Source organism: Oryx dammah, unplaced genomic scaffold (assembly GCF_014754425.2).
Source record: "Oryx dammah isolate SB20612 unplaced genomic scaffold, SCBI_Odam_1.1 HiC_scaffold_18, whole genome shotgun sequence".
Taxonomy (NCBI): domain Eukaryota; kingdom Metazoa; phylum Chordata; class Mammalia; order Artiodactyla; family Bovidae; genus Oryx; species Oryx dammah.
In genome coordinates this window covers 21,207,300-21,223,469 of record NW_024070202.1, presented here as the reverse complement: position 1 = coordinate 21,223,469, position 16,170 = coordinate 21,207,300, and the positions used below count along the sequence as shown (strand labels likewise).

Genomic DNA, 16,170 nt, shown 5'->3' with positions numbered 1-16,170 from the left:
AGAGAAGTGTACTTCTCTAACAAGAAGTGTAGAGAAGTGTACTTCTCTAACCAGCACATTGCTCTAACAAAACATTTTCTATTGTCTCTTAGTGTTAATATGCTTACTGTGCCTACTGACCAAACTAATATCTCACGCAACTCAGATTTCCATCCTCGCAAAGCATAAAGTTGTGACTAACAGGGAATTAAGAGGGTGAGAGGTGGTTCCCCGGTGGCTCAGACAGTAAAGAATCCGCCCACCATTGCAGTAGATGCAGGGTCAGTCCTTGGGTCAGGAAGACCCCCAGAGAAGGACATGGCAACCCACACTGGTATGCTTTCCTGGGAAATCCCATGGACAGAGGAGCCTGGCGAGCGACAGTCCATGGAGTCACAAAGAGCTGGACACGACTCAGTGACTGAGGACACACACAAGAAAGCAACAGAAACTACTTTAATGAGTGATGTGTGTGTGTGTGTGTGTGTGTTACAAACCCCCAAAACAACCTTGTGTTTTACATTTAAGGAGTTCAAAATACCCATGTTTATTCCCTGACACTAAAAACCTGTGATTTTTATTCTTATTTATACTATTTCCCTATAAATCTTTAGACCATTTAAAAATACTACATACTCATTGTTCCAAAATTGTCATGAGGGGATTTTCAAAATAGCTCCCAATTTCTATTTAGTGGTACTTCTTTGGTTCATTTGACACTATCCTACAAAGATAAATGGGGGTTGATATATTTAATCAAAAATCACCCCCAGAAAATAAAGTTTCTCCTATTCTCTGTGGTATCACTTTCAAAATGATCAAGCTTGATTCAAATAAACAATATTATTTTAGTTAAAAGATTAAAATATAATCCCATATAAATCCAGTAAACTCAAGATTATGCTATGAAAGCAAACATTTCCACAAAGAAGCTTCATGGAATGTCAAAAGAATTATAAATTTGCAAATTCTAACTTGCTTTTTCTTCATCTTTTACTTTATGTGATAAAAATGTATGACTATTCCAGTGCTTAGATTATTAAACATTCAAAAGCATTCCTGCTTTTACTTTCTGTAAATTCAAACTGTACAACCTTGGGACACATTAGTACCCCAGCCTTTAATGTAAAGTATTGGAGAAAAGTAGATATATAGGGTGATTTCAAAAATAAAGCCCTACATCTCTATAGTTTCTTAGAGTTCATGGAGTGTATTACTTTTAACACAGACATCAGGAGAGGCAGCACCAGGATTATTGACATGACCATTCAAAGTGGTCAGGGTTAGTGGCCAGCACTGATGTGTGCTAGAGAGGGAGAGGAGGGTTTTGGACCCTAAGTGAACAAAAATAGAAATGGTGTCCAATTTTACTGAGCACTAAATGTGGAAGTGACTAGACCTGGGAAGGAAGATTTTACAGATGGCAAGACCCAAATGTAGCTGCTGGGGACCTGCGCTTTCACAGAATGAACAGTTTTAGACATCAGCTATCTATTTCTTCCTGTACTAGGTATTCTCAACTGGAGAACATACAAATCTACCTAATACATGGGAAGGCAGATAAGCTCAAGACTCGGTTATCACTTTCCAGGAGGTAAGTTGTAACTGTTTATTTATAGAAAGAAGACTAGCAGAATATATAGATTATGCTTATCTAAACACTAACTGCTCCTATATCAATGTGTCAGTTTTAAAAGTTAATCAGTCATATGGCTTTCTTCGTATCTTTGCCAACACTATCATCTAAAACACAGGAAAAATTTTAAAGCAATACTATCCTCTATGCAAGAGGAACACAAATGTAATTGTTATCTAGTAACTTAAAGATCACAGTCAATTGTATTAATTATCTTCATATGAACGAGCAATGAGTTAGAGCAATGTGAAGGTTACACAGATAATAAGGCAGTACCTTGCCCTCAAGGAACTTAGTGCAGCGTCATAATTAAGATACAAATTTCACTGGGCAAAGTACTTTGGGGAAATATAACTAAAATTTTACTCTTTGTCTAAACAGACATCTCTAAAGGATAATTTAAGAAACACCTTTATAATTCCAACTCTAGATTTTACTTACAAGATACTCAGATCTTAAATATCCATCATCCATCACAAATATCTAATCAACTTGTCAAAAAAATGACTGAATAAATTTTCTTATTTTCAAGCAATTATGACTTATAATAATAACAAGATGAACATAATTACTATATGGGGAGATCCTCTAGAGATTATCTTGTATGCTATTTTCACACAGTTTAAAATACATAAGTTTGGGAGGGATGTATTGGGAGTTTGGGGTTAGCAGATGCAAACTACTATATACAGAATGGATAAACTACAAGGTCCTACGTATATAGCACAGGGAACTATATCCAATATCCTGTGATATTGGAAAGAATATGAAAAATATGTATATATAAGCGAATCACTTTGCTGTACAGCAGAAATTAACACAACATTGTAAATCATCTATACTTCAATAAATAAATTTTAAAAAATAGTAATATAAAATACTTAAGTTTTATCATGAGAAACCTTTCAGCTTCGGATGGTATCACTCTGACCATGCTTTCCAGCATTTGAGGACCCTACAATCTGTTCCTACTCTTGGGCTATGTTCTAGATTCAGTGCATGCTTATCTTCTCAATCAGACAATAAAATATAGCCTCTGAACTTGATTGGGAACCAACCTGGTGATCAATAAACACTGATTGACTGAAATATCATATGACATTCTAAGTTTTCTTTCCAGTTTTCTCTTTTAATCCAAAATTTAAAACAATGATTGTACATATGGCTTTCCAGGGAGCCTTAGTGCTTTTTATAAAAGCAAGAAATCTAACAGTTCAACAACACAGCATCTGTTCATAATCTCCCTGTAGTATTTTTACTGCCAGGATTCCTTCTCCAGCATGTACAGTGATTATGGGCTAAACAAGTTCATTAAATTACACTGAAAAAAACTCTTTCCAGGTTAGTTGCTTAGTTGTTGTTTCAAACTACTTGCTCCTTCTTTCTGCTATTTACCCTATACATGGCAAGATGCTGTCTTTTTCAAAAAGGAAAGACTATAAAACATACTGATAAATTATTCATCTTCGCTATTCTTCCTCCCTCCTGATGTTTAGAGAATGAGTAGAACCAACAAAGAAAGTCTGAGACCTTCGGGCTAGTGAGATATTTGATTTTCCTTTACATTCACTGATTATTTTAAATAGGAAAAGACAAAAGAAGAAGAAAAAAAGCTTTACATAATTTATATGCAGCTTTTCATGGTAAATATGCTTACAAAGAGGAGAAAAGCAGCACAGAGGAAGTGCGACCCTAGTTACAGGCTTTAATTAGTCCTGCTTATAGTATCACTTTCATTATTTAGGCATATGACTTTTAAAAGTGCTGAAGATACAGAGAAGAGGCTGACCACGCATCCTGTTCCCCCAGACGGTTCTTGTTAATGCATGCGATGTCCTGTCTGGTTAGTGCCCCCCTTTACTCTCCAGAGTGTTTGGTTTTAAATGATTATAAATGTATGATCATCCTAGAGATAAGCCGTATGAAGACAGCATGAAAATATTACAATACTGTGATCAATAGATAGTTGAACCACCTCTAAATAAACATCAATTTTTCAAAAGTCTCTCAGAAAAATTACTTTTCATTATTTTCTGTGTTGATCACTTAAATGTGTTACAAAGACATGCTCCAAAAATTCAGTATTGAATATGGAGTCATGCCAATCGCATCATTTAATTGGTTGAAAAGTCCTTGAGTTCAAGCCATTACCAACCTTCATATATAGACTTTCAAAATTTTGGGAAATAACTTTTTAAAATTCTCATTAAAAATGAGTCACTTAAAAGATCAATTTTAGAAGATATTCTGAAAGATTTTTTAGAATCCTCTAGCAAAGTCAACAGTTGCATTAGAATCTCAGAAAAAAAAAAAAGTGGCATTCAATCATCTTAAACAAGGTAACCTTTTTTTGTCGCTGTGCTATGGACCACTTTGGAGCATTTTTGCCAAGTCTGTGAACTCCTACTAATGAATGTATTTTAAAAATGTTTAAAATAAAATACTACTACAATGAAAACCAATTATATTAGAATACAACCATCAAAAATAAAAATATATGTTAAAAAAAACAAACATGATGAAGTAGTAAATAAGCTCCTTCATATACTCATTACATAATATTATTGACTAGCAAGTCTAATAACTGCCATAATTACAAAATAGTGATAAGCATAAATGATATTTTGAAGTTGTCTGCAATACCTATAGCGTGATCCGAAAAGTCACAGGTTCTGCTCGTGTTACTGTGGTTTATTTACTACATTCACAACTGGAGAAATTTTTCATGAAGAGGTTAGTGAAAATGAAACTGTGATTTTTTTCCCAACCAAGTTCATGAACTTTCTGAATTCTATTGTTACAGGTACAACATTAAGAAGGCCTGAAAGTCAAACTAGTTTATTGTAAGTGCATACTTAATTCATCAAACAACTACTTATCCAGGTAATCAAGCTACAAAAGAACATTTCTAAAAACAAAACTTCCCATTGAATGCTTTTTAACAAAAAAAGAAGGCTTCCACTGAAAATTCATTTCAGATCAGTTGTGAGAACTGTCAATCATAACGCAGTATACATTGAGTGTACTAAATAGAAACAAAGTAGGCATTTTCTAGGAGTTTTTTTAGACAACAAAGAGCCCCTAAAGCACAGACAAAGCATTTTTATATTAAACAGTGTGTCCCTTATTCCTATCTCTAATATTTTAAAATCAGTTACATTTTTACAAAATTTTTTCCTCAGATTTGCATTACCTTGTTTTAATTTAACAGCATCATACAGTCATACTTAATCATTTATTTCTCAGAACTTTGAATGAAATCCAACAAGCAAAGACATCAAAAATACATATGTACAGTTAAGGCCCTTCAGCCTCAGCAGCTTCATTCTCTGGAACAGACTAAGGTGAAGGTGAAGTCGCTCAGTCGTGCCCGACTCTTTGTGACCCCATGGACTGTAGCCCACCAGGCTCCTCCGTCCATGGGATTCTCCAGACAAGAGTACTGGAGTGGGTTGCCATTTCCTTCTCCAGGGGATCTTCCCGACCCAGGGATGGAACCCAGGTAAGGCAGACGCTTTAACCTACGAGCCACCAGGGAAGCCCCGGAATAGACTAAAGTGACTGGTAATTAAACGTGGAATCACAGATCACTGGAACCTAAAGGGACCCAAGAAGCCACTTTGTCTAACCCTCACTTTACTAATGAGGAACCAGAGACAATGAGAGTTTAAGGGACTTCCAAGATGACATGGAGAAGCTAGCCTGACAGCTAATGCAACCCTCCCTCCAGCTCCCGGCAAGGACCAATTGTGTGCCCGGGCCACTTCTATCGAAACATAGCTACTGAAACAGGGGGTTACAATCCATTAGAAATACATCTTATTTCTAGGTTTTTGCTTCTCAGTATGAGAATTAGATAAATGATGGTCACATTTCCAGAAGAGAGGTCTTTAAAAAATATGAAAAGATCAAGAATTTGCTGTAAGTAGTTTCAAGGTCTAATTTATTAGTAATGTAATTTTGACTATTGAAAACCCAGGTAAGCCATTCCTAATTTTATTTTTTCAGATGGTCTTTTTTCTCTGATTGTAAAAGGAATCCATTATGATAAATTTTGAAAACACAAATGAAGAGGAAAATAATAGGAAGCCATATATCCAGAGCCAAAGACATTATTGATAATGTTGGTAATATTTCAGCATATTTCTCTCCAGATATAAATGTATATATGAATGTACAGCTATATGGTATAAACTTTGATATTAAGATAATATTACACATAAAATTTTACAGCCTATCCTTTCTCTTAGCATTACACCGAGATCATCTTCCCATTAATTCAAATTATTTCTAAAACATTAACGTGAAAATTTGTGTTTAGTGGTTATTAAAGTAAAAAAGTTTAAAGACACTATAATCAATAAAATGATTCCATTATATAATTTTCGTTTATGGATTATGTATCAGGTAACTCTAATGCATTAAATTGCTCTAAATAAAAAATATTAAAAATATATGTTTATAAAATTGTCTTTAGAAAAATTTAAATGCAAATGGCTAAAATCTTTGGGGAAAAGGTGTAATATCCTAGGAAATTAGAGAAATGAAAACTCAAAGAGAAAAATGGGTAGATTCAAAAAGGTACTACGATAGGAAATGCTGACAGGGCTCTGTAAAGTCATGAAGGAACACAGTACTTATGCAAGAAAGCAGCAATTGGTACAAATATTTAGGGCCTAGCTCATATAGGAATTCAATAAATATTTGTTAAATAAATGAATGGGAATCAATTTACCAACATGTATTTAGAGTTGAATATGATTATATCCTTTGATTGACAATCTTATTTAAGGGAATATATACAATATTTAGACTCAGGTACTCACTGTAGTTTTCTTAAAAGGGAAAAACTGTTCACAACTAAATGTTCAGGAGTGGTATACTGATTAAGTAAATGACAGAGATGTAAAGAGTCATACAGACAATTCATGTTAATTTAACAACTATACTAAAATTATAAGTGCCTTACCTATACTATAAATCTTAGTTTAAAATGACTGAAATATTTAAAATATTGGTGTATTTAATCACCTGGTATAAGACTTTATTTCATTCTTTTAATGAAATACTTAATTTTAAAATTGAAAAAAATCACTACATTTAAAAAAGTTGAGAAGCTCAAATAAATACATTATTCTTTTTCTTCCAAAACATTTTCTTACAGTCAATCTCAAAGGTGTTGCCCACCTATCAGTCTTTGAATATCACAGAAGATAGGGAATAAGGCTTCCTTTGATAATCATTCCAATGGTGGGGAAAAACAGTTGTGATACTTTATTCTCCTAGTACCATGACTTAGAAAACTCTGATACATCCTCTTACCTAATCTGAACTTATCAGAGATGTTATTAAATCTAACACACACGCTCACACATACAGCTTAGAGTGGCAAGCTTTTAAAAATCTACACAACTCATAATACCTGTATAAGCTCTGATGGTTCACTCCCTTCTTCTACCACAATTAGCTGAGATCTTCCTTTCCTTTCATTGTCCCGAATGCCAGTAGCAACCTGGCTGGCCTTCAGACGCTCATACTTGTTGCAAGAGGATCCACACCACTGGTAAATTTCCTAAAAGAAAGAGACAGATCTTTTGACCTCAAGAATATATGACAGACATTCAGCCCGGGTATAATACACACTGTGATTACTTAGGAAAAAACAAAAAGGCATAAAAATTAAAGTTATCCATTGTTGAGGTATATATAATTTGATATATTTAATTTATACCTCATTGTGTATCCTGTTGCTTTCAGCTGGCATTAGAAAGTGGGCATTTTTAAACATGGAAAATATAAATACATATCTCAGCATTCTCTGTATACAATCCACAAAGTACAATTTATGAAAGTAAACTTATACAAGTTATATAAATTTAGAATAATAAATCTAACATTCTTCAGAAAGTTAGTCAAGAATCTATTACAGTAGTAATATGATCTTGCTGATCATAAAAAATGATATCAAAGCAATTTAACAATCTTTACCAAGTCATAAAAAGTTAAACCTTTGACCCAGTAATACAATATCACTAACTGGAATTTATTTTAATAAATTATTCATAAAGAAGAGAAAAAAACATGTGTACAGGCGTTTTTCACAGCTGAGATTTTTGTAAAGCATTGAAAAGACATTAAATGCTCAACAATAGGATGACAGTTATATAAATTATGATACATAGAAAATATACTTAAATATAAAAATTATATTTTAACAGAAATTTAAAAAAATAGAAACAGAACAGCAGTTTGATAAATAGTAAATCAAATACATTACTTGCCATTTATATTACAGTATATATTTTGGACTTAGGTACAGTATTCAGAAAGTATACAGTAACAAATGTAAAGTAACAATAAATGTCATTTTCTCCACTAAATGTGATTTAACACAAGAAAGAAGTTTAATGGTACCCGGGCTGGTGGGATGTGGGAGTACGTATTATCACACACTATTAAGATGACAGATACTGAGACAGGCTCTTTTCAAGGGCAGTTTGGCGTCACCTCAAAAAATTACATTTGCTTTTAGAATTAGGACTGTTTCTAGGAATCTATTTTATAGAAGTATCAGACACCAGATACAAAAACAAAGAAACAAAACAAAATGCCCATTCAATAGGGAAATCACCATAAAAATGTCATTATGTGGATACTACGAAACGGCAACCCACTCCAAAACTCTTGCCTGGAGAATCCCACAGACGGAGGAGCCTGGTAGGCTACACCCCATGGGGTCGCAAAGAGTTGGACACGACTGAGCGACTTCACAGACTATCCTCCAGTGGTTAGAAATTGAGGATAATGTTTAAACACTGATGTTGAAAATATCCAGGTACATCATAAAAACTTAAATAAAACCACAATCATACAGTTCCATTTAATTAGATACAAAAATATAAGCTCTGTTTCTGCCTTTGCAGGAAAAAGATTTTTAAAGCTACACAGTATCGCATGGGGAGGGGCACATACTTACAGAAAGAAAGCCTTCAGTTTTTAATCTGTCAGTGTTTTTTTTCCTTTTTTTAAAAAAAATAATGTCAGTCATTTATTAAGTGCTTATTAGGAGCTAGATGTTGGAAATAGAGATGAATGAGTGAACACTAGCAAGGAGAGACTGACATGTAGGTAACGAAGGCTAATAATATGTTTGCATTATCGTTGGTTTTCAAAACGTTTCCATACATACTTGTCTAGTCAATCTGGAGAGGAGGCTGCACTGTGGTTAAGTGTAAAGGAGACAGACTTTAGCAGCCCTTTACTATGTGACTTTATGTTTGCAAACTTTCAAACGAGGGAATAAATTAATAACAGCAAAATAAAACAGCACCCTCAAAATCAGAGAACCGGTCTCTTTTCTCTGATACAGCCCAGAGTTGTTTCTTCATTCAAAGATAGCTTACTATTGCCTAAAACTGGGCAGGCTCCCTGTCCGTGGGGGTGCAACTTCAAAGCACACAGGCCAATAACAGTTTCTCTAACCCTTTAAGCTGTACCCCCTACTCCCATGTTCCTTATTCATTTGCTCCACTTTCTTTTTTAAGAATAAAATATAACTCTTAGGAATTCACACCTTCATAAGAAGTAAAAGAAAAAGGGACTGTGCTTTGCAACTCCCTCCATTTCAGAATCCGATCTAGTTATTCAACATGGTTAAGGGAGTGGGGATTTTTTCCTTCTGTTTTGCTGTGTTTTTTTTTTTTTTTTTTTTTCTGTCTTCTACACCTGGACTTCTGAATATGAGACTCACATTCATTTGAATACCAGGTCCACGTTAGCAATTACAAACAGTGAAAACAAATGGTTCCCAATGATCAGCCAACACCTAATCACTGAGCATTAAAATCAGATGTTAGAGTAGGATAGTGATTTTTTTTTAAAAAATATGGATATCTGAGCCTACCCTTTAGGGACTCTCAGGTGTGTTCTAGGCAACTGCGTTTACTGACACTCCCCTGATAACTCTAAGCATTAAACCAGGGCTGGAACATCTGCTGGTCTCTAGAAGCACACTGCACCCAGCAGATGTTGCAGGGAATCTATCATTTCTAATTACCCCATGAAGCAAAGCAGACTACGCTGCCAGTACACTTAGTCTCTTAGCTTAGATACCTTTTCTACCTTATTCTGTGATATTTTGCAATTGATTTTTTTCTTAGTAGATCTGAGAGAACAAACTTCTAATATTGACATTACATGAAATATAAGAAGTGGATAAGACGTTATCTCTCAAGATTTCTCAAACTGTTAGCCACTTTCATTACTGATTTGCTATGTATTTTTATATTCACCCAATAGATGTTTATATTCTCCCTACTTTAGTTTTATAAATGACCTCTTATCTACTTCAAAGAAATTATATAAAATCACACTAACTGTAAGGAAATCAAACCAGTCAATCCTAAAGGAAATTAGTCCTGAATATTCATTGGAAGGACTCATGCTGAAACTGAAGCTCCAATACTTTGGCCACCTGATGTGAAGAACTGACTCATTTGAAAAGACCCCGATCCTGGGAAAGATTGAAGGCAGGAGGAGAAGGGGACGACAGAGGATGAGATGGTTGGATGGCATCACCAACACGATGGACATGAGTTTGAGGAGTTGGTGATGGACAGGGAAGCCTGGTGTGCTGCAGTTCATGGGGTCGCAAAGAGTTGGACACAACTGAGCGGCTGAACTGAGTTTTTATTAGTGTTTGTAAAGCATTAAGGAAGCCTGGTAAAATATGTTTAAAAATGAATTATAGTTAATGATAATTTTATAAATATTATTATTTAACATAGAATTTTATAATATTCCTTGGACCCCAAAATATTTTCTATGATATAACTTTGAGAGCTTTTTATGTGCAGTATCAATTCACAGATAAATTTAGTTTTAGAAAATATTCCTCACCATTGCTTAGAGACCAGTTTCAACCTTTAAAATAGAAAAAATATATCTAGGAAAAACTCATAAAAATGATAAAACTTTTAAAAGTGAAGTTTTCTTTTTAACTCAAAGAAGACTAAATCATCAAAAAAAGCATCGCCAAAAAATTTCTTATTGAGAATGAAAACGGATGTTGTATGTTACGCTTACTCTTTTATTATTTTCACCTTATTTTGTGATACTTCTAGAAGTAACATAGTTTATTTACTAGATTTAATTTTCAGTGATTAACTTAGACAAGAAATGCAATAAAATATGGACTTTAAATTGCTAAAAGCCAGAACTGTTTAAAAAGTTAATAAAAAAATAAAATTAAAAATTTTTAAGTTAATAAAAAACACTTTTCATTCAACACTGTGTTTTTTATACAAACCTAGTTTGTTCAATTATGGACACTAAAATATATTTTAAATTTGGAACAAAATTTGAGCAATTCATCCAATTTGAGCAGTTCATATTTTACCACAGGTAGGTGATGTGTTTAAGACATCTCATTTTAACAGAGTGCTACAGTGATGAAATGCATGTGTGCAGTACTATTAATAAGCTGCACTAGCCCAACACGCACCCTATTCAGAGGCAGTTGGTCAGGACTACTTCACCACTCGGCAAATGAGGAAACCTTGTACTCAATTGGCCCATGCTTGAAAAACTCCCCTAATAATTCAACTTAACCTTTTTTTTAGAGGACAAGGGCTAAAAGATAAGAAATTCTGTACAGAGCTAAAAAATATAACTGATGTGATCGGTTGATGTGTATTCTTAAAACAGAAAAAGTTTTCATTATAATTTAAATTGTTTTGATTATAATACTTGAATGGTAGTTAGATAAACTTTTTGTAAATCTGATTTAAGTGTACTGGACACTGAAAATTATAAAGCAAATACAGTTTCAGAGGCAACTATTTTACCTTCTAAGATCCTAAAGACTTTAATAACTCAACACTAAACTTTACATTTTTGGCGGGAAAGGACATAAACACTCCCTGTAAATATGGAATTATCCATTCAATTCAGACTGAAGTCCACTTAAATTTTGGCTGAAATTTGCTGATGTATTGCTCATGAACACCTCGAGTAGAAGCTTGTGAAGCCACAATTAACTCTTAATGTACAAACTATTTAAGGAAAGTAACATTATTCTGGCTAGTTGGAAGAAATAAGAGAGTAAAGACACTCTGTTACTGGCAATTAGTTTGGACCACCAGTAACAAGAAATAAAAGAAAGTGAGTGGTATTCATAGAAACAACCACACCGGGGGCAGACCAGAGGTTTCTAAAATTTCTTCTAAACTACAGGGTCAGAGCTAACAAGTCAAACATCAAAGTGTAGCCAAAGCTCATTTGGGGACAGGAAGTAAGAGCAGAAATAAAACAATGGTTACTGATGCCCTTGAAGGGAGGCAAGATTTCAGAAGCTGAGTTTAAAGGAGCCCTCCAATGATGGTGACTCATAACATGGGCAAAGAACTCAGCATGGACTTGCTCCTTTTTCCAAGCTATTTATTCCAAATACATCTAAAAGTTTACAAAAGCTGGGGGTGGGAGGAACAGACCTCTTACTCTCCTTGCTTCTATCGGTTTTATGTTTCCAGTGCTTAGTTTCTCCTTTGTTGTTTAGTCACTAAGTCGTGTCTGGCTCCTTTGTGAGCCCATGGACTGTAGCCCGCTAGGCTCCTCTGTCCATGGAATTTTCCCAGGCAAGAATACTGGAGTAAGTTGCCATTTCCATCTCCAGGGGATCTTTCCTACTCAAAGATCAAACCCATGTCTCCTGCATTGCACGCAGTTTCTTTACCACTGACCTACCAGGGAAGCCCTAGTTTTACTTAGTTAACCAAATACAGAAGTTCATTCAGATACCCCTCTAGGCTGAAGGGTCTTTAAGCATTGCTTTAAAAAAGATATTAACTTGCACAATATTTCTAAGAATCTCCATTTTTTTTTTAACTTTAAAACATGATTTTTAGTTTTTGGATAAACAAATGTTCATTTATATTCTATTTTGTTGTTGTTTAAAGTCAAGCTACCTCAATATCCTTCAATGACATGCATATGTGTTTTTTTTTAATTTAAATTTATTTTAATTGAAGGGTAATTACTTTGCAATATTGTATTGGTTTTGCCATACATCAACATGAATCCGCCACGGGTGTACACATGTGCATATGTGTTTTTAAAAGCATCTCTGACTGAAGGATAGAAGATGGATGCAGAGGGTGTGGATGGTCACAGAATGCTGAGCGACCAGAAAGGAGGAATTGCATGTGAGGTAGGACAGAGCAGTACTGATGGAGAAGCAGAGAGGAATAGAGGGCTATTTCTAAGACCAAAGTCTACAGGGAGGGTCAACCATGCCTTTGGATGGGCACTGGAGGACAGGGGAAGGGGGAAATGACTTGGACAACTCGAGCATAGCTGCAGCAGTGATGTCACTTATCAGGACCAAGCGACAGCCTTTGGGGCAAACTTTTCATAAGAAGAGAAGGTGAGACTGTGTTCTACTCAAAGTACCTAGCAAATCAAGGAAGTCTTATAGTCACATCTTATTAAAATAATTTCCACCAGCCGCATAAGTAGTTGACTCAACTATTTTTAACTGACTTATTTGTTCTTTAGACATATGACTGTGAACTTCCCAGCACCTTTAGACATTTCCCATATTGAAATGGGAATGTTCAATAACCTGGGGGTGGGGCTTAAAAAAAATCTACATCAGGACTTCCTTGGCAGTCCAGTGGTTAAGACTTCCCACTTCCAATGCAGAAACATGGGTTTCATCACTGGTCAAGGAACTAAAATTCCATGTGGCATGTGGCACAGCCAAAAAAAGGTAAAAATTAAAAAAAAAAAAAAAAGAACCTATACCAAAGGCCCATTCCAAAACCTTAAAATCAGAATTCTAGGAATCAAATCACAGATATCAGTACTCTTAAAACCTCTTCTAAATGATTCCAGTGTGAAACCATGATTGAGAATTAAAATATAATTCCTAATACCTTGAGAGCCATCTTTCTTAGTGCCCTCATCGATTCTCCAGTTACAGCATGTGTGTAGCTCTATTCCAGCGCTTCTAACATTCTACCTGATCATACTCTGATTTGTGTATGTGTTTGTGTCTCTCACCACTTCACAGCACCTTGAGGTCAAAGGCTATCTGGTTTTCATCTTTATATTCCAAACACCCAACACATGCTAAGAACACACTAAATGCCATTTGTCCATAGTTTTACTGCAGAGTAAATTCTACAGATTTAAAATTAGGTTGATCTTTCCCATTTCTCTTCTTGTTGTCCCCAGTAGATCTAGTGGAGTATTTGGGAGTAAGGAAAAATGTATCCAGAAAAAAGACAATTCTGCTCAGTCTTCAGTTTTAAAGTTAGCCTCCTTAAGTCATACGAGAAACAAAAGCCTGAAAGCCAACAAAATTTTAATTTAAAAGAAACTTGATTTTGCCAGAGTTAAGGGTTTTGCAGGGGAAGAGTGAGGATGTGGTCTAGAGAGTCAGATCTGTATATCAAGAACCACGGTCTTGGCCTTAGGGACCAGAATGCATTGCAGGAACCACCAAGAGGGCAGCAGTGAGAAATAGTGTAAGACTAGTCTGTCTGGTCCAAAAAAAGGTAGGTCATTACAAGCGGACAAGGAAACATGACCAGGTGCAATGAATGTTTGAGAAGAGCTTGGTAAACTTGTCCTACATGTTTGTCATACATTTATCTGTGATGCTGAGCATGAGAGCCGAAACAACTATGGACAGTGTCCAGGCAGTTGGACTAACAGGTATTGGCAACAACTTGGACACGTTGTTCCCGAAACTCTTATGTGGCATAGGAAAAACTAAGCAGAACGCCTAAGGGTGGGTACAGTTGTGGCTGACAGAACCGGGAAGGGCCTTGCCATGGAGATGTGGGCATCTCAGAAGACCAAAGTGAGGATACTTTCCAGCAAATGCCTTAGGATAGAGGTCAAAGCCCAGCACTTAAGATTCAGGGAAATGTCCATGGCTCTAGGAAGGTTAGAAAGGACAGAGGCTGAAGACTGCAAACCAGGCTCACACTTTCATTCTCAACCTCTCCCCATCCCAGGCCATTAACATTCTATACACTTCCTCTGGGATGGGGGAGGGGGTGGGTGGGATAACCTGATGTGCTTTAATGACAACAACGCAATGTCAACTGCAGCACAGGAGGCACGTAGAAGAGACAAGTTCACTGGATTTAGCAGAAGGCATTGATGCTCATAGGAAGTACAGTTTCAAAGAAACGGTGGGAGTGAAAGTCAGAAAACGTGGGTTGAAGGCCAGGTCTGGTCAATGAGGAAGTGTAGGCTGCTTTCTTGAAGCAGATGACTATGAGAGAGGGCAGGATAGATTATAAATAGCAAGGCAGTAGGGCAACACTGCATAACTGACCAAATAAGTTAACAAGGGAACAGAACGTGCAGAACCCCATGATTAAAAACCCACCACAGCAATTATCCTTCAAGTTAAAATAAATAAATTAAAAAAAAATAATAAAATGGATAACCAAGAAGAAAAAAAAAAAAATTCAGCACAGATTCCTGTTTCTCTGAAACCTAATTCTCCACTAGTGGCTGGCTCTGATACACACTTCTAAAAGAGTTAACTTCAGATGCTTTGAGAATATGGGCTTTTCTTCATTATCACTCACATTCTCAGGTTATAGATGTTCTGTTGCAATATTAAGCTGTGATCTCATTAATTTCTACAAATTCCTCATATCTTTAAAAATAGTGGGAGAGTAATGATGCATAAATTCAGCAACATTAAAATATATATTTCAAAAGCATTTTTCCAATAATTCGGTAAATTCCAAATTGCTGAAATCTAGCCATGTCTCATATTATTTACTGAAAATACACTAAATATAAGACAACTTATCCAAACCATCCTCTAAAACGATAATTCTCTTAACTTCCAAAGTGATTAAATGAATAATTTTACAATTTCATGCTTTAGGTTGAAAAAATTACGCTGTCATGTCTAGGGAATATTTTGTCATTGTTGTTGTGCAGTCACGCAATCAGGTCCGACTCTTTTTGACCCCATGGACTATAGCCTGCCAGCCTTTTCTGTCCATGGGATTTCCCAAGCAAGAAATCTTGGAGCTGGTTGCCATTTCCTTCTCCAGGGGATCTTCCTGACCCAGGGATCGAACCCTCATTCCTGCACTGGCAGACAGGTTCTTTGCTGCTGAGACACCAGGGAAGCCCCTAGGGAATATTTAATGTAGTCTAAAATCCTATCACACCAAATGTTACTAAGGTATATGCTACATCACCTTAATACTAGTGATTGTTTATCCAAAAAAAAAAAAGCTCACTTCCCTCAAAAACAATCAAGATACAGGATTTAGGTTATACCCATAACCTTAATGTTGGCCCATGTGGCTTTAGCTGAATGACAGCTTTAGATGTTCAACCTATCTTCTTCATACCTGGGTCATGAAACATGTGAAGTAACAGCACTGGCTTCCCTTTGTGCCCACTAAAGCAGAAAGTGGTCATGAAATAGTTAACTCAATAACTGCTATTAAAATATTATGACAGAGATTTTGATTCCATTCTTCTTGGCTGACTGTGACACACCCCAAAAATAA

The 16,170-nt window shown here is 35.5% G+C and overlaps 1 protein-coding gene across 2 annotated transcripts in view; it reads right to left on the bottom strand.

The window, feature by feature from the left end:
• The window catches only part of SCIN (scinderin), a 78,551-nt gene that overhangs the window by 44,624 nt on the left and 17,757 nt on the right, over positions 1-16,170 (bottom strand). Inside the window, exons 4-5 of one of the 2 annotated variants that reach the window (XM_040260584.1) lie at positions 13,684-13,688; positions 7,038-7,187 (exon numbers count right to left, since the gene is read on the bottom strand). In XM_040260584.1, coding sequence (XP_040116518.1) covers positions 7,038-7,187; positions 13,684-13,688 — 155 coding nt within the window. The remainder of the gene's footprint in view (positions 1-7,037; positions 7,188-13,683; positions 13,689-16,170) is intronic. The other variant, XM_040260583.1, reaches the window with a different exon arrangement.